The sequence below is a fragment of the Nilaparvata lugens genome, chromosome 1, assembly GCF_014356525.2.
Source record: "Nilaparvata lugens isolate BPH chromosome 1, ASM1435652v1, whole genome shotgun sequence".
Taxonomy (NCBI): Eukaryota; Metazoa; Arthropoda; class Insecta; order Hemiptera; family Delphacidae; genus Nilaparvata; species Nilaparvata lugens.
In genome coordinates this window covers 42,350,261-42,370,640 of record NC_052504.1, presented here as the reverse complement: position 1 = coordinate 42,370,640, position 20,380 = coordinate 42,350,261, and the positions used below count along the sequence as shown (strand labels likewise).

General features: G+C 33.2%; 1 protein-coding gene across 4 annotated transcripts in view; it reads left to right on the top strand.

Annotated features, from left to right (window-relative positions):
* LOC111049079 (dyslexia-associated protein KIAA0319) overlaps positions 1-11,071 on the top strand; it is a 51,639-nt gene extending 40,568 nt beyond the window's left edge. For 3 of the 4 annotated variants that reach the window (XM_039434240.1, XM_039434234.1, XM_039434254.1), the window contains 6 exons: positions 1,225-1,324; positions 3,649-3,963; positions 5,828-5,929; positions 6,556-6,714; positions 7,882-8,057; positions 8,894-9,018. In XM_039434240.1, the coding sequence (XP_039290174.1) occupies positions 1,225-1,324; positions 3,649-3,963; positions 5,828-5,929; positions 6,556-6,714; positions 7,882-8,039 (834 nt within the window). In that variant the 3' untranslated portion in view covers positions 8,040-8,057; positions 8,894-9,018. Of the gene's footprint in view, positions 1-1,224; positions 1,325-3,648; positions 3,964-5,827; positions 5,930-6,555; positions 6,715-7,881; positions 8,058-8,893 lie in introns of all 4 variants that reach the window. The other variant, XM_039434248.1, reaches the window with a different exon arrangement.
* Positions 11,072-20,380: the final 9,309 nt, after the last annotated feature.

Genomic DNA, 20,380 nt, shown 5'->3' with positions numbered 1-20,380 from the left:
TTGTTATATTGACCTTAGTTTTCGAGATATATAGATTTTTGATATTTTCAAGAATCCTTAATAACTAGGGAACTATTATCAAAAATCTATTTTTAAGGTAATGATTGTTAAGAGGAAGGAATTTCCAATAAGTTTCATAATTTGTTTTTGAACTTGTAAGTTTTGGTTTTTGAACTTCTTATGAGCGTTCAAACTGTAAGGAATTGGCATTGAACTCGACGAATGTATTTTTTCAACTTTGAGCACTCGTAAAAAGTTCAAAACATCAAACAAAGGAACAGATAATATGGATCTTTGGAAATTTATTCCTCTTTCCAACCATATCCTTAGAATTAGATATTGACTCATTGTTCTCTAGTTATTGGGTTTTTCCAAAGTATCGAAAAATCTATTCAAAAACTAAGTTCGATATAAGATTTTTTGCAAATTTCATATAGAATCTATGGTCTTCGGCTGTTATACCTTTCGTGGTACACTTTGTACAAAGGATGCATTTAGCAACCTAGAGATCCCGGGTTCGAACCCACTCAGAGCCAAAAGTTTTTGAAGAGGTCACTCCCGTGTTATCGGATGGGCACGTTAAACTGTCGTTCCCGGCTGAAATATGGCAGTCGTAAGGCCCATTGACGGCTCAAATGATATATTCAAGCGAGGTGGAACTTCCGTCAGGAACTCGGAACTCCCCACCAATAAAAGCCATACGAATATTATTATTATTATTATAAAGGAAAGAATTTGCTTATGTACGGGATACAAAATACATGTTTGACGCAGATTTTTTATTCATTGAGGATGTTTACTTTCATTTTTGTCAATGAAGTAATAATAATTTAAATAATTGAAACAAAGCTATTCATTTTGTGATACAAAGCTTACGTGAGATAAAAGCCCAATCAAATAGTTTTCATATTGTATATTTTTTACTGTTCTCAATACTTTTAATATTATGGAACTATAAAACTAAATTTTATCAATTTGTGGTTTTAAAAGACCCTTGCGGAACACGGATAACACCTGCTCGTACCCTATAAACTTAACTAACAGTTCATTGGTTATTCAGTATTCGGTATCTTTATTTGTCATGATTTATACAGTTTATTTAGAAAATTAACAACTATTATACAAAACCTTTATTGATCGTTTTAGGTTTATTGATTAATGATTAAGTGATTTTCATTTTTTCTTAATACTATTCAGTTGATGCTGACTTTGAAATGGTTTCAGCTGACGAATGTTGTTGCTGGAAGATATGTATTTCGACTGAGAGTAACTGATGACCAGGGAGAGTGGAGTGAGGACACTGTGTCAGTCATAGTCAAACAAGGTAACAAATCACCATTCAATACTTTTACTTCCTCATTCTATGAATATATATTTGTTTATTTTTTAATCCAGTATTCATACTTTCTAATATAATTCTATTTTCGTATAGTTCCCAATAGTTCTATTTTCTATAGATATGTATTAGTGTTTTTAAAAATCTTATTCTTGGTTGCGCCAACCGGGATCAACTAACAGTCGATCAAACCTATTTAGCATATTGTTCCTAAATTAAGATTAATCCTGCTTGATACAAGTCAGCATAAATTTATGAGTCTCTTCAGTTAGAAGTATTGTACTAACTACACTTGAAAACAGGCAATATGTGGCAGATGTAAAACAGACTCAGATGTCAATTTCAGGCTGGTCGTCTAAACCACTGAAATATGATTTTTGAAGCAAATTGCTGAACGTTTTTTTGGTTTTCCTATATAAATGGTTCCTATCTAAATTATTGATGGAATTGTGGTTTTTGGTTTTCCCATCTAATGGATTGAAATGAAATGGTGGCTCTGCAACTCTCAACTTACGCAAACATAAAAAAACAAGAAAGTTACATTCATTTTGTACTGTATTCCAAATTGTCCAGTAATAATTTTTTCTCGTTATTTGTGTTTATCATCTAAAATTAAAAAAAAAAGCAAAACACAAAAAACATTCAAATAACAAAAAAGTAACAACCATTCTGTCCTGTATTTCAAATGGTCCAGTATTCAATTTTTCGTTATTTTTGTTTATTATCCAAAATTTTCAAAACATATCGAATAATATCCACTTATTACAATTTAAAACAAAGATCTAACTTCCCCAACCTTTCATCTTACCTTAAAAACATAATTAAACAAAACCTTTTATGTTATGATCGTCATGTAATATTTTAGGCAAGACAGCCCTCTGTGGATTGGGGGAGCTTTGAGTCGAACATCGTACTCAAGAATTTGTTGAAAATCAGAATACACACACAGTATACCTGCTTGTCGTAGGAGGCGACTAAAAGGGACCCTCTTTCCAATGCCCTTCTTCCAAAATCCTTCTTCTCCTTCTTAATGCTTTGGAACTTTTCATTTCTAGAATGGCACTTTTTCCATTGAGTTAGCTTTGTGCCATTCTTTCTTTCTTTTTCTATCTGTCGGTCTTCCTTGGCCATATTCTTAGGCCAACCCAAGGTGTGATGTGGACCGTGCTGATGGGTGGTGCTTCTATATAGTGTCTAACGGTGCCTGCAGGATACCGGGCGCCCTCCTGTAGTATTTAGCCTTGCCTGGACATGCGGGGCTCTGTCTGGGTTGATTCCATTTCCCTAGCTGTTCGTGGCAACCACATGAACAAACCAAACCCCAAGGCAACTCCAGAAGTTGCCTTGCCTTCAAACCCATCGGGATATGCCCCATCAGGACTGGTTCCTCAATCTGAAATGGATGCTTCAGGTTCACAGTAGGTACTGTTGCACGAGGAGTAGAGGCCTCTTATGTAGAGGCTATCAACATTGAGAAGGTTTCTACTGATCACGACATGGATGACTTAAGCTCAATCACTCCATCCCAACTGGAGAGGGAGGCAAAGAAACTCAAGAGACCAGAGATGGGTGAAACTCCAGGCTCAAATGTGGGTCAAGAGGCTGAGTCGAGATTGGCCGGGCGCCCTAGAGGCAATTTGGCAACCCCTTCCTCAGCGGAAGTACCTACGAAGAATGCCAGGAGTGAAACTCACGTAGTACCAATCAGTAGGACCACCTAGGACCACGTGGACCAAGGACCAATCAGTCTGAAGAGACTGCTAAGCATATCACACTGGATTGCAAAATTGCGATTAGGAACTCACGTAGGACCACGTGGACCAAGGACCAATCAGTCTGAAGAGACTGCTAAGCATATCACACTGGATTGCGAGAGGCTAGGGGCATGGAGAAGGGCTCTTTTTGGCTGCAAGCAACCAGGTGATGAATAAGATGTTAGTATAGGGAAAAACTCCTGGATCTTGTAAAGGACACGGGTATTGGTTTGCCCAACTAACTTACTTGGGACACACAACAAGCTCCCGTTGACGTGTGGGGTTCTTTAAACTTTTGGATCCTTGAATCCGGCCCTTCAAACATAACTCATATAGGCAAGACAAATTGAAATCTAGCCGATCTGAGGAACTCTAAAAAAACATAAAGTCATTCTTTTCTAAGAAAAAAATAAACTGATATAATCTAACTATTAATAAATAAACTATAAATAAATAGACTATAAATAATCTGTCTCCTTTTGCAGACAACAAAACATAAATTGTCATTCTTTTCTAAAAAAAATCGAAACTTTTGATGCTGACTGTTTGCTGCCGCAGACCCGTATCTGTACCACCTAGTGGAGCTGACGCTGAACATCGAAGCCGCGCGGCTGACGAAGGCGCAGAGCGACAGTGTGATCATGAAACTGGGCCTGCTGCTACATGACGCGGCCAGCCTCGTGGTTCGAAGTCTGCGCGCAGACGTCGCCACTGGCCGTGCCGTGCTCGTCTTCTACGTGCAGACGGCGGCCACCGCCCTCGCCGGCCCTCACGTCGTCAAGACGCTCAAGGACAAGCTCGCACAGGACTCGGTGCTGCTGCAGCTGTCTGTCGCCAACATACAGACGGCCGTCTGCCAGAATAACTGTTCCGGTCAGTGATTCAACATTCAGACTACAGTTGTGAATACATTGATTTCTGCTAGAATAACTTCTCCGGCCATAAAACATTAGTGGGAAGGGCAAAAATGATTTTATTCAAACTAATGTAAAGTTCAAGACTTGCCATTTGAGAATTATTAATAACATCTATCACTTCTTGACAATTACTTCTTTAATATGGCTTCCTCCTGAACGAATACACTCTTGAAATCTGTGTTGACGATTCCTCATTGATCGCTGCAACATTTGCGTTTCGTGGTCCCGTGATCTGCCCACCTGCGATTTTCTGTTTGTGGAGCTATCTCAAATCAAACGTTCTCATAACTTGACCATTAACTATGGTTGTATCATAACAGACAATTCAAAATGAAATTAACAATATCCCAGCTGAAATGTTGCAGCAATCGTTCAGGAATCTCATCACAGATTTCAAGAGTGTATTCGTGCAGTAGGAAGCCATCTTGAAGAAGTAATTGTCAAAAGTTATAGAATATAGATGTTATTATAATTCTCAAATGGCAAGTCTTAAACTTTACATTAGTTTAAATAAAATAATTTTTGCCCTTCCCACTTATGTTTTATGGCGTTTTCAAATGTTCCCGTTATTGTGGGTCAACCGTTATAAAACAACCGCTAGCTATTGTAAAATTCACATGAAACTGTCTGAATTGGTTGAATGTGAAGCTTTGATGTTATTCACAAGGAATGCTAGCAGTTTAAAGTTGAAAATGAATGTCATTATAGGAGAACAATAATCCTGTTTGAGTTTTTATGTCACTGTGAATCTTCATTCTAGTAAATTCTAGTAGTTACCATTCTAGTATTGGGACAAAGGAAGCATTACTATTTCGAAATGCTGTTTCCCCTGGCTTGAAATTGTCGCAGATCTTATCAGAGCAACACGTAACTATCAATAGTGACGTTTTGTCTTATCATTTTGATCAAACTCTTCACCATTGGTGAACAATTACAGTCCAATAATTCATCGAGAGAACAAAAAACCATGGTTTGGTTTAGTTTTCATGTCACTGTGAATCTTTTATCTAGAAAATTGTTCACTAGAATATTATTACACTTGGACCAGGGATGTATAAATCTTTTAAATTTTGTTTCCACTGGCTTGGAATTGTCACAATAAATTATAGCTGGTTTATTAGAATAACAGGGAATTAGTTCTTGTTGTTGTGCAACTATCAATTTCTATAAAAATGCTCAATAGAGTATTACGGGAGTCAAGGATGCATCTCTAATTGTCGAATAATCTACAGATGGAATAATAATAATAATTAGTCGAATAATCTATTTTTAGTTCTTAAACCAATCATTTCACCCAGTGGATGATAAGGAGATCCATGGCTTTCATTGTTGGCCATCGCTTTCAAATGGCAGCCAGTGGCCTTCTTGTGATACGCTAAATAAAGTACCTTGTTTAACGATTCCTCTTGGTCTTGTTCTGCTAGGATGCTAGGAAATCTTACTTTGCTTATCTAAGCACCATTAAATAACGATTATAAATAAGGCCCTCATGTTACTAACTTCTATTCACAAATACATCTTGTTTCTCTATTGGAACTTGATAATTTCACAGATCCGAAGAATTAAATGTTTAGATAAATTATTTACAAGATACAAAAACTATAATAGTTTTAACCCGAGCCTTTCTTGTTATTTGAATAAAAACTGAACAATTGATTTTCATCAGATATTCGATATACTCTAATCTTTACTCTAATCTTTATCCAATTGTTGTTGACTTGAATATTAGTAGTTCATATGATTCCATCTACAATGTGCAAATCATCAAACGAGTATTCCTCTATGTTATTTATTCGACTTGTCTCAAAAATTGTTTCCAGGACATGGCGTTTGTGAGCAGGAAACGCGATTATGCCTTTGTGAAGCATTTTGGATGCAGGATTTATTCAGAAAATATTTTGGAGATGGAGACTCCAACTGTGGTGAGTAAATAAATTTCATGCTTTAATTTTTGATTGGATACTGTATTAATGTGATCCGGAGTAATTCAGTAGCAATCCACTAGCATAAAGATAAAGAATATGAATGCTTGAAACTGTACCATCGTACACTAATATTCTTAGTTCTAGGATACATTAGCACGTTTTTCTTGTAATTTGACTGCAATCTAAAACTTTGGTTAATGAACGATTCAATTCTATCTTGAATTAATAGGTTAATGATTGACACTAAAGGGGTATATCACTCCTTCACAGTCTAATTCAGCAATGACCAAGCACTGTTACTTCCAGTGACACTCTGCTACACTTACACGAGATATGTAGGCTTCTTCCTTTTCAGTCACCTCACTGTAGTTGAGTTGTCAATGAGGTGTAGAACGTGGGTGTTCTGATGATTATGTAGAGTCACCTCATGGTTTCTGGCAGCCTTTGTGATCATCGACTGCTTCCAACTGCAGGTCCCTGTGGAGGTCCGAGTTTGTGACAAAGTATGGAGCATCGACAGCATTCTTCAATACGTTGTTCTAGAATTTCTGGATGGATACAGTAGCATGAAGGATATGAATAGAATAATAGTATCCACTGAAGTTGTTGGTTCTATTTTGCAGATTGGAGCATTCTGTACGTGATAATAGGACTGTTCACTGGCGTTCTGATAGTGGTTGGCTGTATTTGGAGTGTGATCTGCCTGTGCTCGAGAGCCTGCCATCCGAGGCCAACCAAGCGCCAGCGCTACTCGCTCATCGACTCCAACGATGAAGTCAGATGTAAGTAGATTGCAGCTCATCAACTTACACCGATAATATTGCATATATTTAGACCTTCTATTCAGAGCGATTCAGTCAGTTTCACCGGCGCTTTTGAGTTATTAAAAAGGTTCGTATAAACGTAAAATTCATTCGAAATATTGTAATAATTGTGATGTATATTCAATTGTGTATTACTTCCATGCAATAAATGAATTTGAATTTGTAATCAACGCTTTGTTACCGAGATGAAGTTGACGGAAGATTGCACTTTTCCCGTCATATTTCTAATCTTATAGCTATGTTGGACTCAATCAGGCCAAATTGATCAATTTCAACGTAAATTCAGCTCAGAAATCCAATAAAACCCCTTAGAAGCTTCCAACATTAATGTTTGTTAAAATAATTCAGGCCAAATTGATCAATTTCAACGTAAATTCAGCTCAGAAATCCAATAAAACTCCTTAGAAGCTTGCAACATTAATGTTTGTTAAAATAATCAATAAATTATGGTTAGGGCTATTTATAACTATAAAGGGATATAATTTTATTTTTTAATTGTTATAAATTTATCAATAATACATTTTTATAAACCATTATTTCAATTTGATAAAAGTTCTGACTATCAAATATTGTCAACCAAGAGTCTAAAACTCACACCGAACTCAGTTATCATGGTTAAAAGAGATAAAAAGCACGTCTGAATAATTAGTGTTTTTAATAATAAATACCAGATTCATTTCTGGTTTGGGTATAACTGAAAAGTCAGTGTTTTTAATGAAATAACAGATTTGGGTTCACAACTGAAAAATCAGTGTTTTTAATAAAATATCAGATTATGAGGTTTGGGTGAGTTTTAGACAGTCATATCACTAATAATTAAATTTTAGACAGTCATATCACTAATAATTTAATATTCCAAATCAATTTCTCTACAATATCTCTTAAAATAATATTCAATACCTTTCATTTATTTCTTAATCATAGTTCTATTATTTGGGAGTCTCAACAATTATTACCAAGAATAGATTTCTTGAACATAATATAAAATATTCTATTATCAATGTTTACTTGTATTTTTTGCTCTCATAGCCTCATTTCTGTCATCCACGTTTATTCCAGAACTGATGTTGAATATTCAATTGAATGAGAACTTGTTTTAGCTCATCTTCTGCATCTGTGTTTCAGTGCCTGCTGGAAAAATAGTTCTATCTGAAAGTGAGTCGGATTCAGATGTGCTGTTTGAGACTCGCAAAAGTACTACAAAATTGATTAATGGCGAAACAAGAAATGGCTTCAAACCTGTTCGAAATGGTTTCAAATCTGATAGGCGAGTGAAAACCTAAATACCGGCGGCTCGATAGGTGAGTTCAATTCTGGTGACTAATGCCACTCCTGTCTTGATTTTATTCTTCTCACTTTGAGTTCATGTAGAAGATCATTCTATATAACATTTTTGGTAATCAAAATTCTATCTTCACCTAATTGATCCAATAGTTTTTCTTGTGTCTCACTTCAACTATTTACTTCTATAATAATCATTATATAAAAACACAATATGCTTGCTATTCTACTGAGATGGCTTTATTTACAGAAAATTAGGTTCAATGTTCATGGAATCATCATGAGCTCCAAAACTTGACAATCATGTTAATAGAACTCAGTAGAAATAGCTAAAGATTATGTCTACTCATCATAAAGGAACGATTCTACAACATTTCCGATATATTTAACTCACCTTGTGATGATCCTAGGCCCCTAGAAAAAAGATTATCTACTAAGCATGCGCAGATCTAAAATTTTTAATTTCAAGATTCAAGTTTATACTAGATTTAAGAAATTTTCAACTTTTGGATTTAAGATTACACTAGAACACCAATCTAGCTCCATTACCAGCTTTCTTTAAGTTAATGTTCGGAACAGGGTTTTCCTAACCTTGAAGATGTCCACACTGAAAATCTCAGATGTGCGCGTTCGTAATAGATTTTCTTCTTTGAATTGGCAGCCAGACGATCAACCGTGGTCAATTTTTAACACTTTCTTATTTATTCGATAACTACTGTTTTGTCAAGACTTGATATTTGCTGGGATTCAATAGTAAGACAAACCTTACTATTACACTAAGAATAGTTACTAATACAGTACAGCCTCAATTTATTGAATATGATAATTATTTTAATCATAATACTTTTGTTTTTAGGACATTGTGAATTTCATCATCTAGAATGGTGCTGGGGATCCACATTAGGTGCCCACTCTTGCCAACGTCTTGTTCTGCACAAGTGCTCGTTTTGATGATTTAGGAATGCACAAAAAGGATTGGAAAGTGGACCTATGGATTTAAGAGTTAAAGGACTATGATAATAATTATTACTAGTGTTATTACAAAGCCCCCCCCCCCTAATCTATCTTTACTCACTGACACAAAATTACACAGCTTACTAAATTAAATATAATTATATATAATAATTATGATTATGACGATTACTAACTATGCTTTTGAGTTGATTCTTCATCAGTGAGGACTGTAAGCGAATCATGATTTATTTTCACGAAAATAATTAAAGCTCCCCTAGATAATAGGTGAATATTGTAGCTAAAACACAAATAATACAATTTTAATATTATATTATTTTAAAAGTGGATTGTTTTCTTCAAGAGAGAGTTACGTTTAGTCAAGAAATTGAATCAGTTTATCACTGATTCAAAGTTTGGATCTTGTAATAAATTTAGCAGAACTATCCACAACAACTTTCAGGTGACAATGCTTGTTTCTAAGAGATAGGTAATGATATAATATTACTAAAGAACAAGTAAATAATACCTGTAATACCTTTGGAATAGTGAGGCTTAATTTAAACTAGCTCAAGTTAAGCGTAATTTGGGGAAAGCGTGCCTTAATCACATCATTAAAGCTATCAATATTCATAGTAGGCTTATCTCATTTACCATTTTTATACATTTCAGCTACTACGGTACATGAGTAAAAATACAGCAAAAGTGAGATCACTTTGTCAAGGGAATTATTTGGCTCAGAATCAAGTTGGTGAGAAGTATGAGACGTTCAACTACCTAGTAACCTACCTATAGTTGATTTGACGAGAAGATAAAGTAAAAGCATTGAGAAATCATACTCTCTAGAGGTCTATCTGTCTATGGTAATAGAAAACGATTACCTATGTGTGTATCTATGGTAAAAGTAAAAGATTATCTGTGTGCCGTAGACAGATAGATCTCTAGAGAGTATGATTTCTCAATGCTTTTACTTTATTTTCTCGTCAAATGAACTATACTAGGTACTGAAACTTAAGGTTTGATTCGAAATAATAATTTTGTGGTGTAATGAAATTTGGATTGTAATTTTATAGCAGTTTCATATCGGCCAGTACGGGGTTGAATAATACGAGCGGTATGGACCTCTCATGGGTCCACAAAATATCTACTCCGAAACGTGCTCTCTATAGTCAACAGCAACAGGGAAGGCTCAAAATCGAGAAAATGACCAACTATTATAGAACAATAGAAAAAGGATAGAGGAAGAAATATTGCCACCTTTATAAACAATAGGACTACCCTTTCCGATCCCATCAACCTATTGCATTTCTACCTTCAGGTAGTTGGACCCACCACAGACCTCAAAGCCGATTTTTGCTATCATCAAGGACTATTAACTATCAAATGGACAATATTATGGAAAATTATCTTTGTATTTGTATTCAATGATAAAATATTACAATCAATGTGATTTCAATCAGAAATACTTGGTTGAGATTTCTGAAATGTATCTTTTCAACTTAAGGAGTGAAGTCTATCAACAATAAGTAAGATCATTATTCTATTCAACAATAATCAGATTGAACGATAATTCACGCAACCCAAATTATAAGACTTGAGTTTGCGTTGCCCGACTTTTCGATCTCTCTGTACTTTTGATTGTTCAAACTAGATATTTGATATATGCAGTTGCTATTTCTAGAATCATTTAAATATCCAGTCATCAACTTTTTATGACAGTGTTATCACAATTTGGAATCAATTGAATATTATGACCTTATCAACCATAATCGCTTTCCAAAGAAATTTATAAAATAATATATTTAAAGCTCGGTTTATTTTCAGACTTGAAGATCAAAAGTGTTCCTACTGAACTTGTATTATTTTTAATTTTTATACATTAAGTCTTTACCGGTTTAATCATTCCCTCTCATTTTATTACATTTACTTTGATGAAGTTTTATTTCATCGCACTATTTTATCAATTTATTTTCAAGAATTTGCAGTGTACTTAGTCTTGATAAGTTTTAGATGATTCATTATTTTGTAGAAGATACATATTATTTAGAAATGACTTTTAATTGTACGATAGTACACCCCTGATGTTTAGGAAATTTGCATAACTTTGTGCTTCAAAATAGATTATTATATGCAGTTGTTATTTCTAGAATCATTTTCATATCTAGTCATCAATTTTTTATGAGTTTCAGTTTTATCAATATTTTTATTGAATGTAACCTTATAATGTAACCTTTTATTGAATGTAATGCTTATAAAAAAGCTTTCAATCACATTCAATGTGTCATTGTACTCAGATGTATTTGATAAATAAATTACATTTGAATTTTATTTTCAAGTAAAACCACTTCTTACAATATTATTGTTTTCATTTCAATATAATTATATCCTATTCACTGATAGAATATGTATACTGAATTTCGATTTTCTAATGTGCTGGAGATAATCAGAATTAATACCAAGGAATTAATTGGTATTGCAAAATTTGTGTTCCAACTATGAGTGCAAGGTTAAGATTCGTTCGAAGAATTGATTTCATCTACTGATAATTCTCGAGATGAGATTTGAGTAGTGCAGAGTAATATTTTAATTAATTTTCTTAAAATACTTGTTGGTGAAGTTGTTGCTACTTATAAAAAAATCTGGTGTGGCGCACTCACACAAACTTTCCTTGCTTGTTGAACTGTAAGCCCCATTCTTAAAGGAGAATAATTTAGGGGAATAACATAATGACGATTGGTAGCAACATATTTGAAACTACGATCAGACCACTGTATATGTGTATAATTGTTGACCGAGCGAAGTGAGGTCTAAGATTCAAGTAGACGGTTTGGCATTTCTCTTGATGTTTAAATGTTTTTATGTTGCGCATTTACGGCGAACACGGTAATAGATTTTCATGAGATTTGACAGGTATGTTCCTTTTTAAATTGCGCGTCGACGTATATACAAAGTTTTTGGAAATTTTGCATTTGAAGGATAATATAAAAGGAAAAAGGAGCCTCCTTCATACGCCAATATTACCGTAAAAATCAGACTATAGAATTATTCATCATAAATCAGCGGTCTAATTCTAATTTTTACAAGAAAGCACTGAATAGTCTTGTGGACTATAGGCCTAATAGACGTGCATGGCGCTGGCCCGGCCACATTCGAATTTCACCAAACAAACTATGCCAAGATTTACTACCTATTTTCTACCTCCAATAACAGATTTTCTACCTCAAGGATAACAGAGATATGAGCAAAAATATAAAAAGGCCAATGACCTCTCAGCCCGGCCATCTTTGAATTCAACCAAACCAAATATGCCAAGATTTACTACCTATTTTCTACCTCAAACCAAACTGAAATCTAACCACGCATAACGTAGATATTGGTGAAAATATGTAAAGGTCACGTGCATGTCGCTGGCCCGGCCACATTTGAATTCCACCAAACAAACTATGCCAAGATTTACTACCTATTTTCTACCTCCAATAATAGATTTTCTACCTCAACCCAAACGGAGTTATAGGGGATTGTAAGTTTTCACCCCCCCCCCGCCTATCTCCACACACGAAAACACTTCTCCAGCCTTGCCAAATTCATTTAGCTAGTCAATTCATAATAGCTAGTATAACAATTATTGTGGCTGATTTCTCATGTACTAGACTTTACTATCATACATATTGAAGTGGGATCAATTTAATGTGAATTTGCATAAATCTGAATAGAGTTTTTTCAATCACTTTGTTTATTAACTACCATTACCGTATATGATTTCTTTCTTTGATCCTAGCTTGAACCAAAAGCTTAGGGAAGAAAATTCAGATGTAAACTAAAATGTAACTCAATTCAATTTCTATCTAAATTGACAACTGTATTTGTTACTTGTGATCTACAGTATTATCAATAGATTTGTCATGTATCATGTAATGATATCATGAAAGGAAATAGGAGCAGTTGATGGAATATCATGTTTTTTTTTCGATTTAGTTTTTAGCTGACTTTGAAACATGAAAATATCAGGTCCATTAGCATGAAAGCCTGTTCAATTTCAATCAGGATTAAATTTCATGAGAATTAATCAGAGCAGGGTTTTTTTTTAATAGAAGGCTTCTCTGATTCATTCTCGTGGTCAGTCCGGATTATGAATTGAAATTGAAATTGAAATTGAAATTCTTTATTCTCCAAAATTTACAATACAATAAATAGTACATATGGTAAACAATTTTGGAGGCTTCTCTTATGGGCACATGCCTGTGATAGAGAAGCGAGTAGTGAAAAATCTTATTTTAAACCAACTTAAAGAAAAGTATAAAACCGAATAAAAAGTAAAATAATACAAGTTAATTTCACATGAATAAGTAAATCTAAGTGGAAAATGAAAACTAAAAATTATATACATATGAGAAAAGAAAAATATATTATGGGCAGCATAACAGAAAGTGCAACTGGCTCTCTCAAGGCCATGGCTGCGTTCATAGATCAACAGAGGAACCAATACAACAGAAGCTGAAGAAATTAATCGCATTTCTACACATGTAAAACCCTTACAAGTGTAATAACTGTGTCACTAAATTGAGGCTACATAGAAGTGCTTCGGACTCAACTCCAGTCAAGTCGGATAAACAGTACGAGGATAAATTAACTGGTAAGAAGACAAGAACTGGCTTAGGCCTATACATGTGCAAAGGATAGCAAAATATATGTTTGACGCATCATCACGTCTGAACTACTGGACTAATTCACTTGAAATGTTGCGTATAAATTCTTAATTAACCGAGGATTCTCATAGGCCTATTTTCAATTCTTCTAGATTTCATTATATAAAGTTTTCAATTTTTTAAGTTTTAATACCCTAGTGGAAGTGATCAATAGAGATCAATAAAAAAAGTATTGATATCAATAGGTACTTGGGCCAATACACATCAATAGGTATCCATGGATATGTATTGATGGTATCGGCCCAAATACCTATTGATATCAATACATATCCATGGATATCATTACATAACCAGCTGTATTGATATCAATACACATCAATACATTCCATGGATATGTATTGATGTGTATTGGCCCAAATACCAATTGATATCAATACATATCCATGGATATCAATACATCAATACACATCCATGGAAATGTATTGATGTGTATTGATATGAATTCAGCTGGTTATGTATTGATTTGTATTGATATCAATACACATCAATAAATTTCCATGGATATGTATTGATGTGTATTGGCCCAAATACTTATTGATATCAATACATATCCATGGATATCAATACATAACCAGCTGTATTGATATCAATACACATCAATACATTCCATGGATATGTATTGGCCCAAATACCTAATGATATCAATACAAATCAATAGGTAGTCATGGATATCAATACATAACCAGCTGTATTGATATAAATACAGATCAATAGCCATCTATAAGCAGCCTGTCTCCTTTATAGAAAAAATTCTCTTTTAAATCTAGGAGAGCAGCTTAGGATGAAGATAACATTTGCAAGGATTATAATATTTTAACCCAGCTGTAAGCAAACAATTATTTACACTACAATGGATAGATTTTAGAAAAGTTAGGTTTTATCAACAATTTAAAGATTAGGAAAATAAGCTACTATTTCAACTTCTAATATTATTTCAGAAGAATACAAATTTAAATGACTATGGACAAGATTGGTTAAGATATGCATCATAGAAGAAATTTACTGAATATTACACAAAGACAGGAAAGAATCGAAAATTGAAAAGATTAAGGGCCAAGAAAAATAGGCTACAGGAAAGAAAAAAGATACAATTATGGACTCTTACCATACGTAGTATTTACGGTCATTGCTATTCTGAATCCCGGCATGACACAGGATTCCTAATCATTGTGGATAAACAGTACGAGGATAAATTAACTGGTAAGAAGACAAGAACTGGCTTAGGCCTATACATGTGCAAAGGATAGCAAAATATATGTTTGACGCATCATCACGTCTGAACTACTGGACTAATTCACTTGAAATGTTGCGTATAAATTCTTAATTAACGAGGATTCTCATAGGCTATTTTCAATTCTTCTAGATTTCATTATATAAAGTTTTCAATTTTTAAGTTTTAATACCCTAGTGGAAGTGATCAATAGAGATCAATAAAAAAAGTATTGATATCAATAGGTACTTGGGCCAATACACATCAATAGGTATCCATGGATATGTATTGATGTGTATCGGCCCAAATACCTATTGATATCAATACATATCCATGGATATCATTACATAACCAGCTGTATTGATATCAATACACATCAATACATTTCCATGGATATGTATTGATGTGTATTGGCCCAAATACCAATTGATATCAATACATATCCATGGATATCAATACATCAATACACATCCATGGAAATGTATTGATGTGTATTGATATGAATTCAGCTGGTTATGTATTGATTTGTATTGATATCAATACACATCAATAAATTTCCATGGATATGTATTGATGTGTATTGGCCCAAATACTTATTGATATCAATACATATCCATGGATATCAATACATAACCAGCTGTATTGATATCAATACACATCAATACATTTCCATGGATATGTATTGGCCCAAATACCTAATGATATCAATACAAATCAATAGGTAGTCATGGATATCAATACATAACCAGCTGTATTGATATAATACAGATCAATAGCCATCTATAAGCAGCCTGTCTCCTTTATAGAAAAAATTCTCTTTTAAATCTAGGAGAGCAGCTTAGGATGAAGATAACATTTGCAGGATTAACCCAGCTGCACTGGCATCAGACAAGAGAGTATACCTGTTTAATTATCTATAATTAATATAAGTGAATGGATTCAGTGAATAGATGTCTATTGACATATTGATGAAAAATTAATGGATGTAAATAGTAAGACATGAATAATGTGAGAAGTTTGTTTATTAAAATAACTATATGCATGTCATTTATCTATTAAGAAAGGTCCTTATTGTGGTGCTCCAGAATACTTTAATCTCTTCCTGTTTAAAGTAGCAATTTTTTGAGCTACATACTGGTTTATGTTACTGTACCTCAATTCAATCTCAATTTTTGTAGCATTCAGATTTTCCTCCAGGATCCGGTGTTTGAACATTTCTAGAACAAATAACAGTTCAAAGTATACAATCTTTACAAATTAGAAAATAAGGATTTTATTTCCTGAATTAATCTGCTAGCAAATTCATTTAATAATCTAAAAATGTATTTAAATATGCATGACTCTCCCTCTCCTGAAAGGAAAGTCCAAGATAACACAAGAGCGTTTTTTTCACTTGAAAATTATGTCCTCACAGTTTTACATTATAACGTCATATTCTGGTGGAAAAGTCGAGAAAATCACATTTTTTCATGTGAAAAAAAAGTGTAAATGTTCCAACTTTTCACGTGAAAAGTACGTGAAACTGAAACTTGAAAATAACGTTATTTTTGTTTCTACATTTTCACGTTATACTGAACATGAATACTGAACTCTCAGAAATGAAAATGAATAAAACGGTTTTTTCTACATTTCATGTCCCATATTTGGTCATTTCTTTCGCATAAAAATTTTTCAAAAATTCACATGAAAATAACGTTTTTAAAATACATTTTTACAATATTTTATCGTGAAAAGATGGAGAAGGATTACCTTAATTATTCTGAATGAATAACCTTTTCAATTCTTTATTTTTACATTAAAAAACTATAAATCTTATAAAACTTTTGAATAACCACAATATAATGTGAAGTAAATTCTCTACCCTAACTTTACAATAATTTTACACAAAACTGAATAAAAATTAAATTCAACTATAAAGTCCTATACAGACAAATGGATTTTTCCTAGTAAGTTGTGATATTATTATGCAATCTAACAACTGAACACTATAATTACAAATAATAGAAAGCTCATTTTCATTTGTAATCATTCAACAGCTGACAAATTTCAAAAATGTTTCATGTAAGCTTCTTTTTTCAGCTGTTGGACTTTGTATCAGCCATTTGCTTGTATTAGCTTTGCATCACCAATGAAAAAAATCTGGTGTGGCGCACTCACACAACTTTCATTGCCGTTATGAAAATTGATCTCCTGACGCTAGTGTTCCCGCGCATCTCAAGTCTACTTATAAACAAAGATCTGAGTCAGCTGGTGACAGGACAATAACGCTGGAGACATACGAGGTCTGCTATCTCTTCATAGTGAATCATTTAATAGAATCAACAGTTGCCAACAGTTTGCAATTGAGATAATAACATTTTCTCGAATTTCGTGCTTATTTTCAATTTCAGGTGAAAATGTTACCGAACATTAATTGTAGAGATTTTTATGCTTAATCTTTTCCACTCAAAATTTTTTGTTTAAATTATATCTGAAGCCTGATAATTGAGAATCTAAAATCGGACTTTGCATAGATGGGGCGGAGCTCCTGAAATTTTTACAGATATGAGACTTGTGTGGCAGTTGATAGAGCTTATCAATGACTATTTCAGGTATAAATTTGATCAAAATCGTTGGAGCCGTTTTTGAGAAAATCTCGAAAAACCCTGTTTTTGACAACATTTTCGTCATTTTAGCCGCCATCTTGAATTGCTTTGGATCGAAATTGTTCGTGTCGGATACTTATAGTGTAAGGACCTTAAGTTCCAAATTTCAAGTCATTTGGTTAATTGGGAGATGAGATATCGTGTACTCAGACAAACATACAGTCATACACACTGCCGTGCTACCAATTTTTCCTTAATCGGTTGGAATAGCATTTAACACCTATTAACCTAAGGATAGTTGTCGGCTCCAATGTAATAGATTCTTGATAAATTATGAATGGATCTATCGCCTATGAATGAGAAATCCAGTTTTCAGAGCAAATGAACTTATAATCTTCAGATGAATTCATACAAATACACAAAGAACTATATCTTATAAGCCTTATTATTAGAGTTACTACGAACTAAAATACTTATCTAGTTTACAGTTGAAAAACAGTGGCTATTGGCTTGAATACACAAATAGCAATATATTAACAAAATAGAACACAATAAACTGTTTAAAACGCAATTTAAAACATTAATAAACGAAAATGATTCAGAGCAAAATTTTACAACAACACATGTAGCCAGCCATTTTTCTAGAGAAAAAAGAACAGGCCAAAAACAAGTCAGAACAGAGACACCTCCAACATTACAGACACGTCACCAAAAATTTATAAATTACAAGTTTAGAATTCACATTCTACATCTGTTCTCAATAAAACTTTATTTTGAAACTGTTATTTTAAACTTTCATATATATTCTCTATTTAAATAAACTATTTATTCTGTTTCTCAGCCCCGGTGACACCATGGAACAATGCAACAATCATTTACGATAAAAAATTCTCCGTCGAACAGTTTGTCCGTCTATTGATGACTCTGATATTTACTATAAAGTTTCATAGATCTCGAATTGAAGATTCGAATCCAATGTGAGAAAAAATGTAATATTACAAATACCCCCCTCTTGACATAAAAAAATTTTACTGTTTGAAAATTAAAAAAAAAAATTACATTGACCCTAATGAAAATTGTTGAAATTCAAATTCGAGAACAGTAACAATTTTTCCTAGAAAAACATTACATGTCATCCAATAATATTGAAAATATTGTAAAAATTCATCAATAGCGTTTGTTATATGTTTCCAAACAATATTTCAAAGTATAGAATATCAAAATTACTTTTGATTTAGCTTTATAATTAAAGGAAAATATCTCAACAGAAAGTTTAATATGTAAAGAATAGTTTTTTGAAATTGCACATAAATTTAATAGATAGAAAAATTCAATTTTTATTGCATAAAAAAAATTTAGTATGTTGAATGAAAAATTTATTATTATTATTAATTTTTTTTTATGAATTGATGAATTGTTACATTTAATTTTCACATAAAATTTCAATAAATCAAAAAATGTTCATTTCTTTCACTATTGACGCGGTTGATTTTATTGATGCACATTTTGGAAAACAGTCCGTTAAGGCACTCAGTATGATTTTCAGTTAAGTGTGACTCCAATGTGATGACGTTAGTGTTGGGCTGATCTGGATGCACGTAGTGTTGGGCTGATACTTGTAGTCGACTGATGCATATCAAACTCGATACAGGTGACATCTCAGTTAGCATTGCCTCATGCTTGTAGTAGACGGCTGCATACCAAACTCGATACAGAGTCACGTAAATTTTGTATCATATAATTATACAATGTACATTTCAGGCTTGAAATGACAATGTAATTCGTTCTTTGGAAAAGAGATAGACGCTGCATACAGGATTAATTTAGGTGAGGATTAATTTAGGTAAGGTTTGGTTTTTTGATATTTTCAGCTTTCAAGGTTTAGAGTTCTGCATACAGGAATAATTTAGGAGAGGATTTTTGAATCAATTCTTTCATGATACTGTGACTGTTATTCTGAATTCAAAGTTGTGAATGTGAACATGGATGGCAATTACCTCCAGGTAATGTAGTAGTGTTGAAGTTTGAGATACAAAATCAGCAATAAGCGTTGGCATTGCTATTGGCGTATGCTTTGGTGTCTGCATTGGCATCGGCATTGATATTGGCATTGGCATTGGCGCAGGCATCGGCGTAGATTTTGGCATTGGCATCAGCACAGGCATCGGCGTAGATTTTGGCATTGGCGCAGGCATTGGCATTGGCATTGGCGCAGGCATCAGCGTTGATTTTGGCATTGGCATCAACATTATTAATCATTATTTTGCATCTATGGCAATCAACATTATTAATCATATTTTGCATCTATGGCAATCAACATTATTAATCATTATTTTGCATCTATGGCAATCAACATTATTAATCATTATTTTGCATCTATGGCAATCAACATTATTAATCATATTTTGCATCTATGGCAATCAACATTATTAATCATATTTTGCATCTATGGCAATCAACATTATTAATCATTATTTTGCATCTATGGCAATCAACATTATTAATCATTATTTTGCATCTATGGCAATCAACATTATTAATCATATTTTGCATCTATGGCAATCAACATTATTAATCATTATTTTGCATCTATGGCAATCAACATTATTAATCATTATTTTGCATCTATGGCAATCAACATTATTAATCATTATTTTGCATCTATGGCAATCAACATTATTAATCATTATTTTGCATCTATGGCAATCAACATTATTAATCATTATTTTGCATCTATGGCAATCAACATTATTAATCATATTTTGCATCTATGGCAATCAACATTATTAATCATATTTTGCATCTATGGCAATCAACATTATTAATCATTATTTTGCATCTATGGCAATCAACATTATTAATCATTATTTTGCATCTATGGCAATCAACAT